Source organism: Colletotrichum phormii, assembly GCF_030913505.1.
Source record: "Colletotrichum phormii strain CBS 102054 chromosome Unknown BDP81scaffold_4, whole genome shotgun sequence".
NCBI classification, from domain to species: Eukaryota; Fungi; Ascomycota; class Sordariomycetes; order Glomerellales; family Glomerellaceae; genus Colletotrichum; species Colletotrichum phormii.
Genome location: NW_026851446.1, coordinates 2,318,801 through 2,333,897, shown reverse-complemented (window position 1 = coordinate 2,333,897; position 15,097 = coordinate 2,318,801). Strand labels below are relative to the sequence as shown.

General features: G+C 54.1%; 2 protein-coding genes across 2 annotated transcripts; one reads left to right on the top strand and one right to left on the bottom strand.

The window, feature by feature from the left end:
• Positions 1 to 70: 70 nt before the first annotated feature.
• BDP81DRAFT_368671 (chaperonin 10-like protein) lies at positions 71 to 1,639 on the bottom strand (the record flags this gene model as incomplete). Its single annotated transcript, XM_060586564.1, has 3 exons — positions 71 to 404; positions 455 to 1,191; positions 1,361 to 1,639. 3 exons carry the CDS (start codon positions 1,637 to 1,639, stop codon positions 167 to 169), a joined length of 1,254 nt encoding a protein of 417 aa, XP_060449291.1. The 3' UTR covers positions 71 to 166.
• Positions 1,640 to 11,379: 9,740 nt separating this feature from the next.
• On the top strand, positions 11,380 to 14,471 carry BDP81DRAFT_311780 (fungal-specific transcription factor domain-containing protein; the record flags this gene model as incomplete). Its single annotated transcript, XM_060583751.1, has 3 exons — positions 11,380 to 11,743; positions 11,825 to 14,247; positions 14,328 to 14,471. 3 exons carry the CDS (start codon positions 11,380 to 11,382, stop codon positions 14,469 to 14,471), a joined length of 2,931 nt encoding a protein of 976 aa, XP_060449290.1.
• Between the last annotated feature and the right edge of the window lie 626 nt (positions 14,472 to 15,097).

Here is a 15,097-nt window from a genome sequence, read left to right as displayed (position 1 = left end):
AAGGCCCACGCGTTTGCTGTCGAGCGATGGGACTTCCAGATTTCTCACAAAATACCTGAAGTAGCAAGTGATCTAGTCATATGTTGCTGTACGTTCCCTGATTCAATCCCTAAGCTATCCAGTAATTGTCATCTTCATTTGAATGAGACTCGATGGCGCTACTGTCCTAATCAATCCTGACTACCAATTTCCCGGCGTTTGAATGACTCCCAAAGGCTTTCATTCGCGACGGAACTTCCTCAAGACGGACTTCTGTAATCATAGGCTTCACTTTGCCGTCTCTGATGAACTCCATGACCTCAAAACTCTCATCCCATCCACCCATTAACAGACCTTGAAACTTGATAGAGCGCTCAACCATCGAAGCCAAGGGAATTGTCAAGTTGCCTCTGGATTTCGTGACACTGGAAGGTGTGAGCAATTTCCCTCACGAACAGCCCAAAAGTTCACTCACCCTACGCAGATCACTGAGCCGCCGTCGCAAACGTAATCAATCAGCCCTTCAAAAGCAGATTCTTCGCCAGATGTTACAAGAAGAGAGTCTGCGCCGCGGCGAGCCTCTCCAACGGTGCGTAACCTACCACAGGCATCGGAAATTCTTTCCATAAACTCGGCCCGGTCGGCTGTTTTGGTATCTGTAGGTGCAGGAATAAATTCGTCAAAGACATCAGCAGCCCTTGAGCCTAAGGCCTTCACCTTCCATGGTAAATCGACACCAATGACCTTGGCTCCAAAGACGTTGCGAGCCATCATGCCGGCCAGATGGCCGATTCCTCCGCACACCCCGCTAACGATGACCACGTCGCCGGGGGCAGGGTTCGCAGCTTTCAACGCTCTAAGTGCCGCGGCCTCGGAACATAGGGCCGTGGTGTAGACACCGAGACTCGGGCCCGCCGTGTTATCAAATATGAACTCTGGCAGGGGCATGAGGGAAGTGTATGGCGCGGTCATATACTGCTGGAACGTGCCGTTGTGGTGTCGAGGAAATGTCGTTTGCTTTGGACAGGATTCGGGCACGTTGCGAGTACAGTAATGGCAACTTCGGCAGTAGGAAGCCAGGTATCTCGCGGCAACAGGCTTCCCAAGGAGGGATCGATCGTGGCTCATAACGATGTGCCCAATGCCTTCATGGCCAGCAATGTGGTTAGGTCCCCGGAGGCCATCTTCCGGTCCAAGAGAGAAGACAACATCCTGATATGGTACGGCGTTAGCATACCTAGGGCTTGTGGGATCCCCCCGCACTCTCAGGAGGGGTGACAGAATTCGGAATTGTACCGTTGCGCCATATACAAAAGAGAGATCCCTCTACTGCATTTAGGTAGTTGTGGGTACATATAGTTTCCGTCAAGGGGTCACTCACGCTACCACAAATGCCAGTGCAGGCAATCTTCACACCGACCTCACCAAGACCCGGATGCTGGACAGGAATTAGTTGAACCTCTTGTTTGAGCTGGGGGCTCAGCTTTGGTGTTACGATTGCTGTTTGGAAGGCTGGTAAACGAATATCGCCCAAGGTGTAAGAAATCGGCGGCAGTGAAGAAGTATCTAGCAGCTCGACCTGTAAGGGGGGTGGCGGGCTGCTGTCGGATATGACTTTCTCCGACAGTCTGAATCTTTCTCCGTGGGAGTCAATGACCATGATTGCAAGTATTTATCAAAGGCTGAGGCTTGGCTCAAGACACGAGAAGAATAAGATAGCAATCTTGTGAAAGATATATGTCACGTTCAACTTTTCGAGTTAGTCGAAAGTTAAGAGACTAAGCCGTATCATAGTTCTCATAGATAAGAATAGCTATGTCTGTTTCTCTATTCAATGTTCTGTCGCCTGGACCAAGCTCTGGTCGAAAATGTCAGTGGGCTGGCCACGCGGAATCCGAATTCCTCTGGGCGACCCATGATCGACACTAGCATCGTAGCTGCAGACCATTGATAAGCACGAACGCAACAGTCTCCGATAAGCCTTGAGCCTACGTGCTGAAATCGCAATATGAATTCCGCTCGTAGTTCTCCACATGGTTGTTCTTGTTATTCAATTCGAGCATGCCGCTTAAAGTCAATATCATTCCGATGTCAGACAGCTAGCTTGTGGGGCGAATGCGAGAGCCTTCGAGTGACCTAGGCATGCCGAGCAACCTCCAGTTGAAAGGTATGCCCTTTTGAGTTTCAGACTGTAGTTCAACCGCATCCCTCATGGTTGACTGTCCGGAGTTGAGACCTTAACGTTCGAGGTTGTTTACCATCACGACGTCGAGGCTCGAGAGATGAAACTTAAGTTCTACCCAAGAATAAAATGGTTGTTCTTGATTCGCAGAGTCTTTGCGATCCGTTGTATAATCAAAGCCCATTTGAGAATTTGCGGTTGTGATGATCAGATACGTACATATATGCTATCGTGTTCACCACAACATAACACCTAAGCAAGCAGTTGATGAAAGCACTTGATGAAATGCACCCCTAGCCTACGGGTAGACTCATTCGACGGACCATCATACTTCTTTGGCATATAATATATAGAAATATAAGTCCGATCTTGAGCTAGCTCCTTCATGTTTCAATTGTTGCCCTTTTTGTCCGCACTTATCTAATTCATACTTGTTTCCAATGCCTGTATCCCGATCTTGTTGCCCCCCGGCAGCTGTAGACTCCTCAACCCTTTTTGACGACGAGGTATCCAGAGCACTCAATTCCATTTAGTTGTATCTATAATCTTCGGTACTAGAGGTAACCGAAAGTCTGCATTTGCCGCCTTCAACCATTTACAATCCCATTGATCAATGCTGATATAGGGAAGCCAGTCCCCTTTGATTCCTAATTCGAGAGGAGAACGTTCGGAAGCAGATCCCCTCACTCCGATGATCTTATTGCAAGCTCAAGTACTACAATCGTTTCAATTTCGGCGGCTAGCTCCGTGATAGAGTTAAGAATGCGGGGTGTCACATCGCCACGAACCAGATCCAAGTTTGAGACTACCATGGGAGACCAAACGAGGCTGATAGCTCGAGACTATTGGAGAAGGTAGGGTATATTCTCTTGTAACTCGGGGACCTCAACTCATCAACTGCAATTCTTCTGCTTCTGATACCATCCATTCCTCCTTACATCCAGAGATAGTCTAACCTTGACGGAATGAAGGGTTCCAAGACGTTCGTGGGGTTGATCGGTCTGGCGGGCCAGGACGAAGTCTCGTCTTACACAAGCATGGTTGTCAAGACAGCCGCAGCTCTGCAAGGAAGAGGACACGTCTGTTTCTTGTTTCTCATCAATAACGGGGCAAATCTCCGCTCCCTGCGAAGCATAGTTCACATAGGTGAGATAGTGACGGAGTAAACGGAGTTCGCCAAAGCTCGTGTCCAGCGAGGTACCCATCAGCAGCCCGGAGAGAAGAGCTGACCACATCAACGCCAGAATGATCCTACCATTTAGACTACAATCGTCGTAATCTGTATACGGGGTTGAGTTCCATGGACTTTGAGATGAAGCACAAGCACATAGTGAAGGAATCCGCCATAACCTCTGCGACGAAACCTGGCCCGCTACTGATGTTTCGAGATTTCCTCGTTGTCAAGATAGAGTGGGCTGCGTCATGTCAGTCCTCAATCGCCTCAAAACATTTGAGTTTAGCCGGCACGTGGGGTGGAGGGGAGGGCAGCATGCCACTCAATGCATGCGTTGGATTTTCTCCTTTCCCCCGACCCCGGATTTTGAGTGCAGCTGTCAGGTCATGAGTCCAAGTGCCGGAAGCTTGCTTGGGCCTGGCTCATCGTTATTCGAAGACTTCCATGAATGTGCCTGGGTAATCTGGCAGCAGAGACCCTCGATGAGGGAGGGGGGCCTGGTAGCAGGCCCGGATGAGCCGTGCGGCGGCGGCGGCGACACAACAACTTCCACTCAGAAGAGGGATGGTTGGGCTATCAGACAACGGCACGGTTACAGTGGAAGCTCCTTATTTGGATGATCATTTAGACAGGGTCAACCAGGTTATCTTGAGGTTGCAATGATTAGGTGTCATCGGGCCTGATCGCCCGAGAGAAGCACATCATTGCCCACATCGGCCAGGCACCATCGCATGCCGCTACCTACTTTGTCGAGCGGCTCGTGAAGCGGCCCGAAATCATGGGTGCTTCTTTCTTTTGGGTGTAAGTACCATCTCTTGGTCATGTCCCTCTATCTCTCATCAAGGAACGCTGTCCCTGCCATGACCTGGACTGGAGCCGGGCTCGCAGGCGACAAAACCCTCAAGATCAGCGGAGCTGCGGGTCACGGGAGGAACTTTCGTACCGAAAATCTACTTACTCCTGCGGTCTCACACAACGTGCAGCAAGAGCCGGGGAAACTCCCCGATAGTCCACTAAGAAAGCCGAGAATCATGCCGGTCCCGAGAAGCCGGGAGTGGGCCTGCGGCCAGGTCGCCTGCCTCCCCATGAAGCGAGACCAAGGCCTCATTGGCGCTTCGTACGAGGAACACATGAGAAAATTGTAAGATGCTGAGCAAGCCGCTCGAGAGATAGTCCGACCCTGACGCGGTGAGAAGGGGCTTGAGGAAGAGAATCTGGAAAGCAAATCCTCGTTGGATGGAAGGGCGGTCCAGCTGCCGGAGGCTCCAGCGAGCACTGGTCCCACCGCGGCTTGGTACGAGAATTTGAGAAACATCTGTGGGCCTGGGGAATAACCTGCTTCGAGTAGAATAGTCCTCAGCCTTCCATCAAGTTGTGGAGTATCCGACAACCTGAAGGCAGGGCTACGCGAGATCGTGTAGGCAACCTGCCGTCACTTGACTTGCCCCGGAGCAGCGTAACAATACGTGTGGGGTTGCAGTGTTCTGGCTCAGACCGATCATAGTAGCAGCGACCAATGGTAGTCGGATCCCTTGATGTTGATTTGTTGGTTGAGAGGATTCCTTGGTAACCTAGCTGAGCCAAGACGGCACGAGATTTGCAGGTCAGCGGATGACAGGGCATTTGCCTCCGCCGCGGGCCAGATTGGAAACGAAACCTGAGCTTGTGTCTCAAATAGGAGGATGATATTTGAAGCTCTATGCGGGGCTAAAAGCCCTCAGTTTGGTGTAAACAAGAGGCTAGTCACTGTTGACGCAGGATGCCCGGAGTGAAGGCGATCTGCCGGTACACTAGCTCACCGGGCGATGTCCCCAGATGACTGGAAAGCCTAGACGGCATGTGTCGTTGCCACGTGGTTGTAAAGGGCGAACGGAAGAAGCCTCGTTTAGCTGACGGAGATGAGCCAAGAAGACGATGACACCGTCATCCGAGAGGTACGATGTAGCTTGGAGCGGAACGAGACAAGGCAAGGGTTGTATACCTGCCGGGAATACTCTAGAGGAGTCGTAGTTAGGCAACCTTAATTAGCGAGACCTGGAGCAAACGAGGCGCTTGACGTCGGTGAGCACAGTACAGCATGAACATCTGAAGGCCAGTTGGTGATGTTGGGGTTTGGAGCAATATGAGCAGAGTGGATGATTCGGGGTAGGACAAGGGGCCTCTAGCAAAAAGCCACGAATGAGAGGCAACAAGGGGAGCGTCCGATCTTTTCACATCTTGGGGAGTTTCGGACCGACGACCGTTATGTTATGGCGCCACGCGCGACCGCCGTGCCGTATTCAGGCTAAATACCTCGTGGCACACTTGGGCAACCTAATTTGGTGGCGCCATTCTCTTCTCCTGGCCGGATTCTCGTTCATCCGTCATCGAAGAGAGTCGGATTCCGTCCGTTGCTGGCCGTTTTCCGAGGAGAAGGGAAGCTCAACGTCGGTAGGTATGTTCGTTCGAGAAGTCGTCCAGAACATGACGTACACTGGACGCGTGGTTTATTGGGAGGACAGTGGTGAAGAAGAAGAAGACAATTGCGCAGGTGGTTGTGGGCGTGGTCACTTGCTCTTTCAGTCATGGGTTGGTTGCCCGAGCCGCTTTGCAGAAAGCTCGAATGCGAAGTTTGGTAGCGAAGTGATGGCCAGACACACACGGCACAGGATGGCGTCCCGCCACCCAGCTTCATGCGGCGACCGAGATTTCGGCCACATTGACTAGGATCGAAAGGGCTCTCACTCTGTCGGTGACTTAGTAGTGACTCGAAGGCCAGCTCGATGAAGGGAGGTCCCTCAGGTTTGGGGGTTTGTGTGAGAGGGCCGTCATCATAGGTGCCGGGTTCATGGCTGGTGGTGATGGACCAAGGGCCGACCCTCCATCAAAAGTTCTCCAAAGGCCCCACACGCACCCTCAGAGTCGCTGCCAGCTAGCTCCTCCAATTTCTACCGTTCTTCAACTGGTGCCAGTCCAGATGAATGGTCAGCCTCCTCTCAGAGTTTGTGGCTGATGCTTTCCTCGGGCCTTCTAGGTGCAATCACCAGCAAAGGCCTGGATACTTTGGGGTAGATGTTGCGAAAGTGGCGCTTGATTTGCTCCGAGGCATCGAGGCATCGAGGCATTCGGGTCGGCAAGACTAGGTAGGTAGCAGTGTGCCTCTTCGAAAGGGCCGAGGAAGCTCGAGAATGAGATACAGTGAAGCTAGCACCTCGAAGACCAGTCTTGCAAGAGATTCGGCACCGTCCCGCACCCGGCGTATCCCTCGGGGAGGACCGAATGGAATCTCTGGTGGTGGTGGTTGTGGTGGGTGTGCGTGGTGTGGGGAGTTGGCGGGATGACTGCAACGGGGTGTGGGAGGTGAGGAGAAAGAAACATCCTTTGCTCCGCATGTGCGGAGAAGCGGTGGGAGGCGTTTAAGTGGACCGGATCAGGTTGACCGTTTCTCCATGCTCATTTCAAGCGCGAGGGTGTCACTGGGCATCTATTCTGTACAGGAGGTGAGATTGGTATGGCAGCCTGCAGAAGGCATCTGAAGCGGACGCGAGCCAGTTGAGATGGATGACGGAGGGCCAAGCTGGATGTTCCTCTTGGTACCTCGACGGTATGCGAGAGCTCATTCTCGAGGAGGGAGAAGTCGTAGTGCTATCGACTTGGTCCACCGAGGTCAAGCAAGACTTCTGCCCATTACTCAGCTGTGACTGACAAGTTGCTGGCGACGCCGTTACGGATGGAAATTGATTTGGGAAAACCTAAATCCCTTTCTTGGGTTCGGGCACGATTGCGCACCCCTTGAAGCAGGCCGCAGCATGCCCCTTACAGCTGCCTTGGCTGAAATTAAGTCAACACCATCACCGAACAGCAGGGTGCTGACTCTGGCAACCCCAAGGGTTTCTCTGCTATCCTGGGGACGATGGAGGCCCGGGAGAGCTGGTAGGGATGCCCTTGGATTTACCGGCAGTCGACCTGCGGGACCGGAGCTGAAGGATTGCAAGCGTCTTCTGTCGGGGCTTTACTCGACACCGTGGGGAGGATACGGGGCATTATCTTCGCAAGCTTTTGATTGAGGACGCCCCGGCAGGCAGTGGTGGGTGTTGCCTCTATGCAGAGAACCATAGTGTGATTATGTCTCTCAGAGCGAGGCCTGCTGATTGACTTGATGCAAAGAGACTGAAATAACCAACAGCTTGGTGATGAATGTGGCGCTAGTTTTGATGATCTTGCCGGAGGGATGAGGATGTTAAGTGTAGGATATGGCGGAGGGGGCATGCTAGCTAGCTGAGGGATGTACCTTCCTTTCCATTCCCCAGAGTTTCTCGACGCGTGTCTAAGAAGAAGCTTCCCAAAAGTTAGAACTTGGATGGAAGGCTTGATAGAAGGCGACTGATAGGCGAGTTTTCCTATAGCAGTGCTGTCAGGGAAAGAAAGTGCCAGAGGTTATTCTTCACGCGTGCCGCCAGAGAGCATTAGCATCAAGGGACAAGAGGCAATCTCCGTCATTAAAGAAGTTTGATAAAGTGTTTGAGTCTCTAGATGCAAGTAGGGGACTTCATCTGATGGGCTTTGGAGAATCATCCTGAGGGCCCTGGAAGTGAGAAGTTCAGCTGTGAGAACTCGAACTTGGAAGCAAGAAAGAAGACACGGGCTCTCGGAGTGGGTCCTCGGCGTGACTGGCAGCACTCAAATTGACTCGGTGTCATCCAAGTGCCTACACTACCTACTCCATGCAGATACATCTCCTCCTATGCTCTCCTCCTCCTATGCTCTCCTCATCCCATGTCCCTTGCACACCTCTCCGTCGGGTTCTTCTTCTCTAAGCTCTTCTGCTGCCACACAGACCCCTGCCATGCGTCCTTCGTCCGAACGGAGTTTGTACTGTCATGTACCGACAGCACCAGCACCTGCATCAGGAACCTGGAGAGTGCAGGCTGGGGAAACGAGACAACTCACCTACTATGTAGAGGTTGCATTTGTGGCGCGGCTCGAAAAAGGACGGATAGAGCTGTCAGTCCCGGACAGAAGAAACGACGAGAAGCCGTAGAACCATCCGTAAACGCCACCCTTCCAGAGGTCCGCTTCCGCGTAGTGTTGGCTCTAATCCGTGCGCCATTGTCATCACGGCAAAAGATTCACTCTGGACGCCAACCGAAAGGGTCTTCCCCCCCATGTCTTTGGCTCCCTTTTGGGCAATTTCCATTAAAGTATCCAACGAGAATCCGGGGTTCTCGCCAGGACGTTCTCGCCTTGGCCTGCGCGCGCTCGTTCGAGCCAAGGAATTCGTCTTGCTTCCATCGCAAGCTTGGAACAGGATGGCAACCATGGTAGTGCCGTTGGTTGACCCTCCCATCACATAACGACATATCCATCGTATGACATGCGGCACGAAGCTGAACACTCCGCAGCCTCGCAATCTTGGGGCAAAACAACAGGCAGTGCAGAGCTGGAACGTCGACACTCGGTCCTGATTTTGAAAAGGAAGCTCGACTCCGTCACCCCGTCTATAGAAAGCATAACGAAAGACACATATAGCGCCTCAAACGACGATGTCGCTCCGAAATGGCCGGACCTTGTTCACGTATGCCGTTTTCGTCGTAGCAGCGAATGACGCCACACAATTCTGTACATATATCGGCACTTCGCTATGCGTAGGGATGAGAAAGTCAGGCGCTAGGACTGGCAGCGACGGGCAAGCCAAAGCCCTACACGTCACGCCAGAGGAAGAGGCTGCGTTGTCGTCGCTATACCGGACCAACGAGACCGGGCAGCGGACGGAGAAGGTTGAGATTCCAATAACGGCGATACGTATGCTGCTGCTCGGCTGCACTCAAACCGAACGAGAACCTGAACAACAAGCCAAAACAAGCCAAGAAAGCCTTCCCCCAAGCCGAATGGCATTATTGGCCGGGATGGCACAGTCCAGCGAACCAAACTTGTTGTTCCCAACCCACTTTGGGGCCGCGCTGGTGGAGGTCTGGAGACGAGCCTGAAGACTGGAGAAAGCGAGCAAGACTCAAGCTTCCAAGAGACGATTCCCCATCTTCTCCCACCTCCTCGTTTACCCCCCAGGGCCCAAAATGTGCCGCGTCAACCCAACCGCCCCCCCCCCCCCCCATCGCCTTCTTTGCTACGGCTGCCACACTACGCTAGGTATCTTCGGCCGATGACTAGGTATCTATCCCGAGGTAGGCCAAAAAAAACAAAGCCGAGCGAGACCATGGAAGCAGTGGGGATCCTGTCCCGGTGGGTGGGAAAAGGTTTGATGACAGTCAATGCCGTCTTGTCACCGCCATGTCATGCTTGATCCTTCCAGAGGGAGGGGCCGGAAACCCGTTCATCACCCTCACCGGGCTGGCTCTAACCTTCACCTTCTTCTCCTGTTACTGTTGATCAACCAACCGAACCCAATGCTGAGCCACACCCACACTCACATAACCCCGTTGCCCCAAACCAAGACGAGATGATCCATCCTGGGGAGGAGGATGGACCATGGATGGGATGAGCCCGTCGTTCTAGACCGGCGCAGCATCATTGGGGCATGTGGCCCTGTTCCTCACCCCAAGATGCTCGTTCATTCTCCACATTCACACCCGTAAATGGCCGCCCGTCGCCAGTTTTCCTCTCGATGCCGTTCGTTGCTCCTCACCTTACCGTCGCCCATCGCCGAGCTATCACCCCTGTTCCCCTCATTGCAACCCTGCTCCGTCCTCGCATGCTATTATGTACAAGCGTCCCATATAATATAGCTAAGCCCGAGGAACCACAAAGTTACCATTTCGCTTCTTCCCCCCTTCGAGAACCTTAGCTGACGCGCCGTTGGTACGTCTGTATGTCTGTCTGTACATGCGCATGCGCTGCCGCTGAGCATCCTATTTTCAAGTTTAATTTTCTTCTCGGATCATTCGCGCATGTCCCGTACATACCTACATCCATACTCTCGTTGCGGCCGCCGCCCTGCCTGTCACCAGCCGTCCTCCTCCACATCTTTCGCCCTTTTGTCCCGCCGTTCACATTATCCTACCAATGTAAATGGCATGGTCCACGTTGTCATACAACAAGTGGTCCAGCTGAACTGAGCAGTAACCGAAGGACTTCAACAACAGTCTCGTTCCACCGGGTCATCTTCACATACATGCCAAGCTTCGAATGCAGACCATCTTCCGTAGAGGGCCAAAGTATACCTCGAGGACTTTGAGGGAGGAGAGCTCCGAGCCAGACCATCGAAACGGAAATCAACGTCGAATACAACGCCGTCGATACAGATTCGGGATAACCACTGTTGTCGAGCTTCCGAATTACCTTGATATTACCTCCTCGCATCTCCATATACCAACCAATTGTTCAAGATACCCCCTTCTTGTCGCAGCGCAACACGCGAGACACGGAACGCTACCAAAGGGTTCAACTATTTGGAACTCCCGCCACCACCACCCACTACAACGACCGACATCAATAAACTTCACGAATCGATATTCAAGGAGTGAGTCAACTTGGTTCTCGGCCCCAATATTTTACTTTCACAGAAAGCTCTCCTTTGCTCAATTATCTCCTGCGCCGCACTACTTCAAGCACCCTGTCGCTTGTCCTGTCTTCCTTACCCTGTCACCCAGGCCGTCTGTACATCAACCCCGCCATGATTGTCGTTGCTCTTTGCTGCGCCGTTCTCCAACGACATTGCAGATCTCTCGCCCACCACTTGTTCTCAGTCTAGCTCATATTACTATACCCCAGGCCCATCCTTTTCCTCCGTCCCGCCCCTTTTACGCCCCCAACTATCCCAATCGGCCAACAGCACCGCTGACCGAGTGAAACAGAAGTCACATTGTGTTATTGAAGGACCGCATAGCCAATGTCCACTGCCTTAGTCTACGGGAACAAAATCGCCAAAGCCCGCTACAATAACCCATCCAACCTCCTCGAGTCCCTCTAGCTGCTCAGTTCGCAGTCTGTTTGTTGCCCCTATCTGCAGGAGAGAAGGCAGATAGTTGCTCGTTTTTCGAGTAGCACTTTCACCATTCAGCCACTACATCGCCAACAGCGGGCTTGGTCCCAGCACGAAGAAGACAAGATGCTGTCCAACCCGCTCCACCGCTTTTCGCCATACCATGGCATGCAGTCCAGCACCCTCTTCTCCAACGCCCACCACGTCCCAAACGGTCATGCCCACGCAACCGGTCTCGATCCCCTCACACCTAGCTCACACTATGCGCTCCAACAGATTCAGCAGCAGGTTGGGGGAGTACACAGTCCTCACCTCGCGCGAGCAGGCCCTCAGTCGGCAAACCACCGCCAACACCCATACGGCGGTGGACCCGCGGGTCGGTCTTCGAGCACATCCGGTCCCGTTCGCAGGAGAATCAGCCGGGCCTGTGATCAGTGTAACCAGCTGCGTACAAAGTGCGACGGGCAACACCCCTGTGCCCACTGCGTAGGTAAGAGAATGTTGGATAGATGATGGTCGTGATGCGGAGGAGCTGGGCTGGACTAGACTAGACTGACTGACATGCTCTCAGAATTCGGCTTGGGCTGCGAGTACATCCGCGAGAGGAAGAAGAGAGGCAAAGCGTCACGAAAAGACCTCGCCGCGCAAGCTGCTGCGCAAGCAGGGACGACAGGCGCAGAACAAGGCCCGAAATCGCCTTCCGACGACAATGGCCAGCCTACGGAGCAATCCGAGTCCAGCAGCGGCAAGGCAGGGCCATCACTAGGCACGACGACTTCGCAACACGGCCACATCGGCAAGGCCATAGACGAGCTCAGCGAGGACGCCATGCACCAAAGCCAAAGGACCGGCTCGCTAGATAGCATAGGAGACATGGTTAGCCACCAAGCCCACCTAGCAGCTCACCACGGGATGGACAGAGACCACCTCGAAAGCCCGACAACTCTGGGTCTCAACGGCTACGGAGGCGTCCACGGGGGCTATGACAGGCAAGGCCTGGGCGCACATATGATGCCGGGTCCGGCCCACGCAGCGTACGGTCCAAATCCGGGCGGCATATCAGCATATCCCGACATACCATATCCCATGCAGACCCAGAGCCCGACGGCATATACCAACGGCGCCCCATTCCGAATCGCAGCCAGCCCGATCAGTGCATACCCCCTCGGTGGTGAACCAACATCTCCAGAGTGGATATCCATGTCTCCTCCTCCACCGGCGCAATACCAGTCTCACATGCCTCCGAGCAGCTACGCCCACCCCGGTCAACAACTACGATACCCCGTCCTGCACCCTCTGATGCCCCATCTTGGGAATCTCATCCCGGCGGCCTTGGCTTGCGACCTGATCGACCTCTACTTCGCGTCCTCGTCCTCGGCGCAGATGCATCCAATGTCACCCTACGTCCTAGGCTTCGTCTTCCGCAAGAGATCCTTCCTCCATCCCAGCAAACCCAGACGCTGTCAACCCGCGCTGCTGGCTAGTATCCTCTGGGTGGCAGCCCAGACCAGCGACGCACCCTTCCTAACCAGCGTCCCCTCAGCACGAGGCAAGATCTGCCAAAGGCTGCTGGAGTTGACCGTCAGCCTTCTCAAGCCGCTCATCCACACGCCATCAGGCGACACATCGCCAGTAACAAGCCCAGCCATTGATGGCGTAGCTCTCGGCGGGCTCGGCGTCGCGCTTCCCGGGTCCATCAGCATGGACGCGCTCACGGGCGAGTCTGGTCCATTCGGGGCCGCCGGCACTCTGGACGACGTAATCACCTACATCCACCTCGCGACGGTGGTCTCCGCGAGCGAGTATAAGGGCGCGAGCCTGCGATGGTGGAACGCGGCCTGGTCCTTGGCGAGAGAGCTGAAGCTCGGCCGCGAACTACCGCCAACCCCCCTCTCCATGAACCAAAGCGACGGACATGACAGGGAGGGCGGCATCGATGTCGACGCTGAAGACGAATTGGCAGGCAATGGACACCCTGGTGTCATCACAGAGGAGGAGCGCGAGGAGCGCCGACGGATATGGTGGCTCACGTACATTGTCGACCGCCACCTAGCCCTGTGCTATAACAGGCCCCTATTCCTGCTCGACCTCGAGTGCGCCGGTCTGCTGCAGCCGATGGACGACACGGCGTGGCAGAATGGCGAGTTCCGGCTCGCAAATGTCACGACGGACCCCAGCCTGGGAGGAGACGCCTCAACCGGTGCCGGCGGCGCATCGAGCGGCGGCCGTGTGCGCGGTCCGCACTTTGAGTGTACTGGGCACAGCATATTCGGCTACTTCCTCCCGCTGATGACGATCCTGGGTGAGATTGTGGACCTACATCACGCGCGAAACCACCCGCGGTTCGGCGTGGGATTCCGCTCGGCGCGCGAGTGGGATGATCAGGCTAGCGAGATCACGCGCCACCTCGAGGCGTATGAGAAGAGCCTCGGGCGGTTCGAGCAGCTTCACCTCACGCGGGTCAACAACAATCTCAACCTCGACGATAACGGCGACGTGGTGGTAGTGAACCCGGAGAGCGGCAGCGTTGACCACGGCCCGATTGCAGACATTGGCACACCTTCCGTACACTCGGTCCACACGACCGCCTCCTCCTCCTCACTAAACCGCATGACGGAGAGCGACATCCAGACCAAGATCGTCATGGCGTACGGCACGCACGTAATGCACGTGCTGCACATCCTGTTGGCGGGCAAGTGGGATCCCATCAATCTCATCGACGACAACGACCTGTGGATCTCGTCGCAGGGGTTCATCACGGCTACAGGCCACGCTGTCTCGGCGGCCGAGGCTATCAGCCACATTCTCGAGTTCGACCCGGGTTTGGAGTTCATGCCGTTCTTCTTTGGTATTTACCTCCTCCAGGGGTCGTTTTTGCTGCTCCTCATTGCGGATAAGTTGCAGCTTGAGGCGTCGCCTAGTGTTATCAAGGCGTGTGAGACGATTGTGCGCGCGCATGAGGCCTGCGTTGTGACGTTGAATACAGAGTACCAGGTGAGCTTTTTACCTTTTCTTGACCCTCGCATCTTGTCTGCGATCAAGAGACTTCGATGCTGACTACTCTTCTCTCATAGCGCAACTTTAGCAAGGTTATGCGAAGTGCTCTGGCGCAGGTCAGGGGTCGGGTGCCGGAGGATCTCCACGAGCAGCACCAGCGCCGTCGAGAGCTGCTTGCTTTGTACCGGTGGACCGGCGATGGTACGGGGCTTGCACTTTGAGGTCACTACTCAGGCCTCGGCCAGTGTGTTGCAACATATCTCGAATGTGGTTGGGGAAGTACGAGTACATATCGGGAAAGTTTGATGGTAGATGAGAATACGGCCTTTGGGATGGCAAAAGTAATGTGGGACGACTGACGGATGGATGGGGGTGATGGAACAGGATGACGGGCTATTGGAAAAGGGATTCTATCGTTTCAAAGGGGCTGGAGTGTAGGAAAGAGCTAAGGATTGGGGGAAAGGAGTTGCCCCCGTTGGTTGCAGGTTTCGTTCTGAAAAGGTGTGCTGTGGCTTCAGTTGTTTTATATACCTTGAGTTGGTTATTGGGGGCAATCCGGCTTTTCTGTCTTGATTTTCGGTGTTTAGGTGGAAGGGGAGCGGATGGAGGATAAACAATGTACTAGGCAGGCCTCACTTGAGGTTTTTCCTAGGCCCAGAGAGCGAGTAGAGACTTGAGGGAGAAGAGTTGGGTAGAAAGAAGAAACTGCAGTCTCTTGAACGATACCCCGTCAACTTTGTGAGTCTTACCTAGTTGTATGTCGACGTCGAAAGCCTCACCTACGATTGATGCCTGGTTCGGGCCGACGCAAGGGAATGAGTGATTTTAAATCTTCCTGTATCAGCAA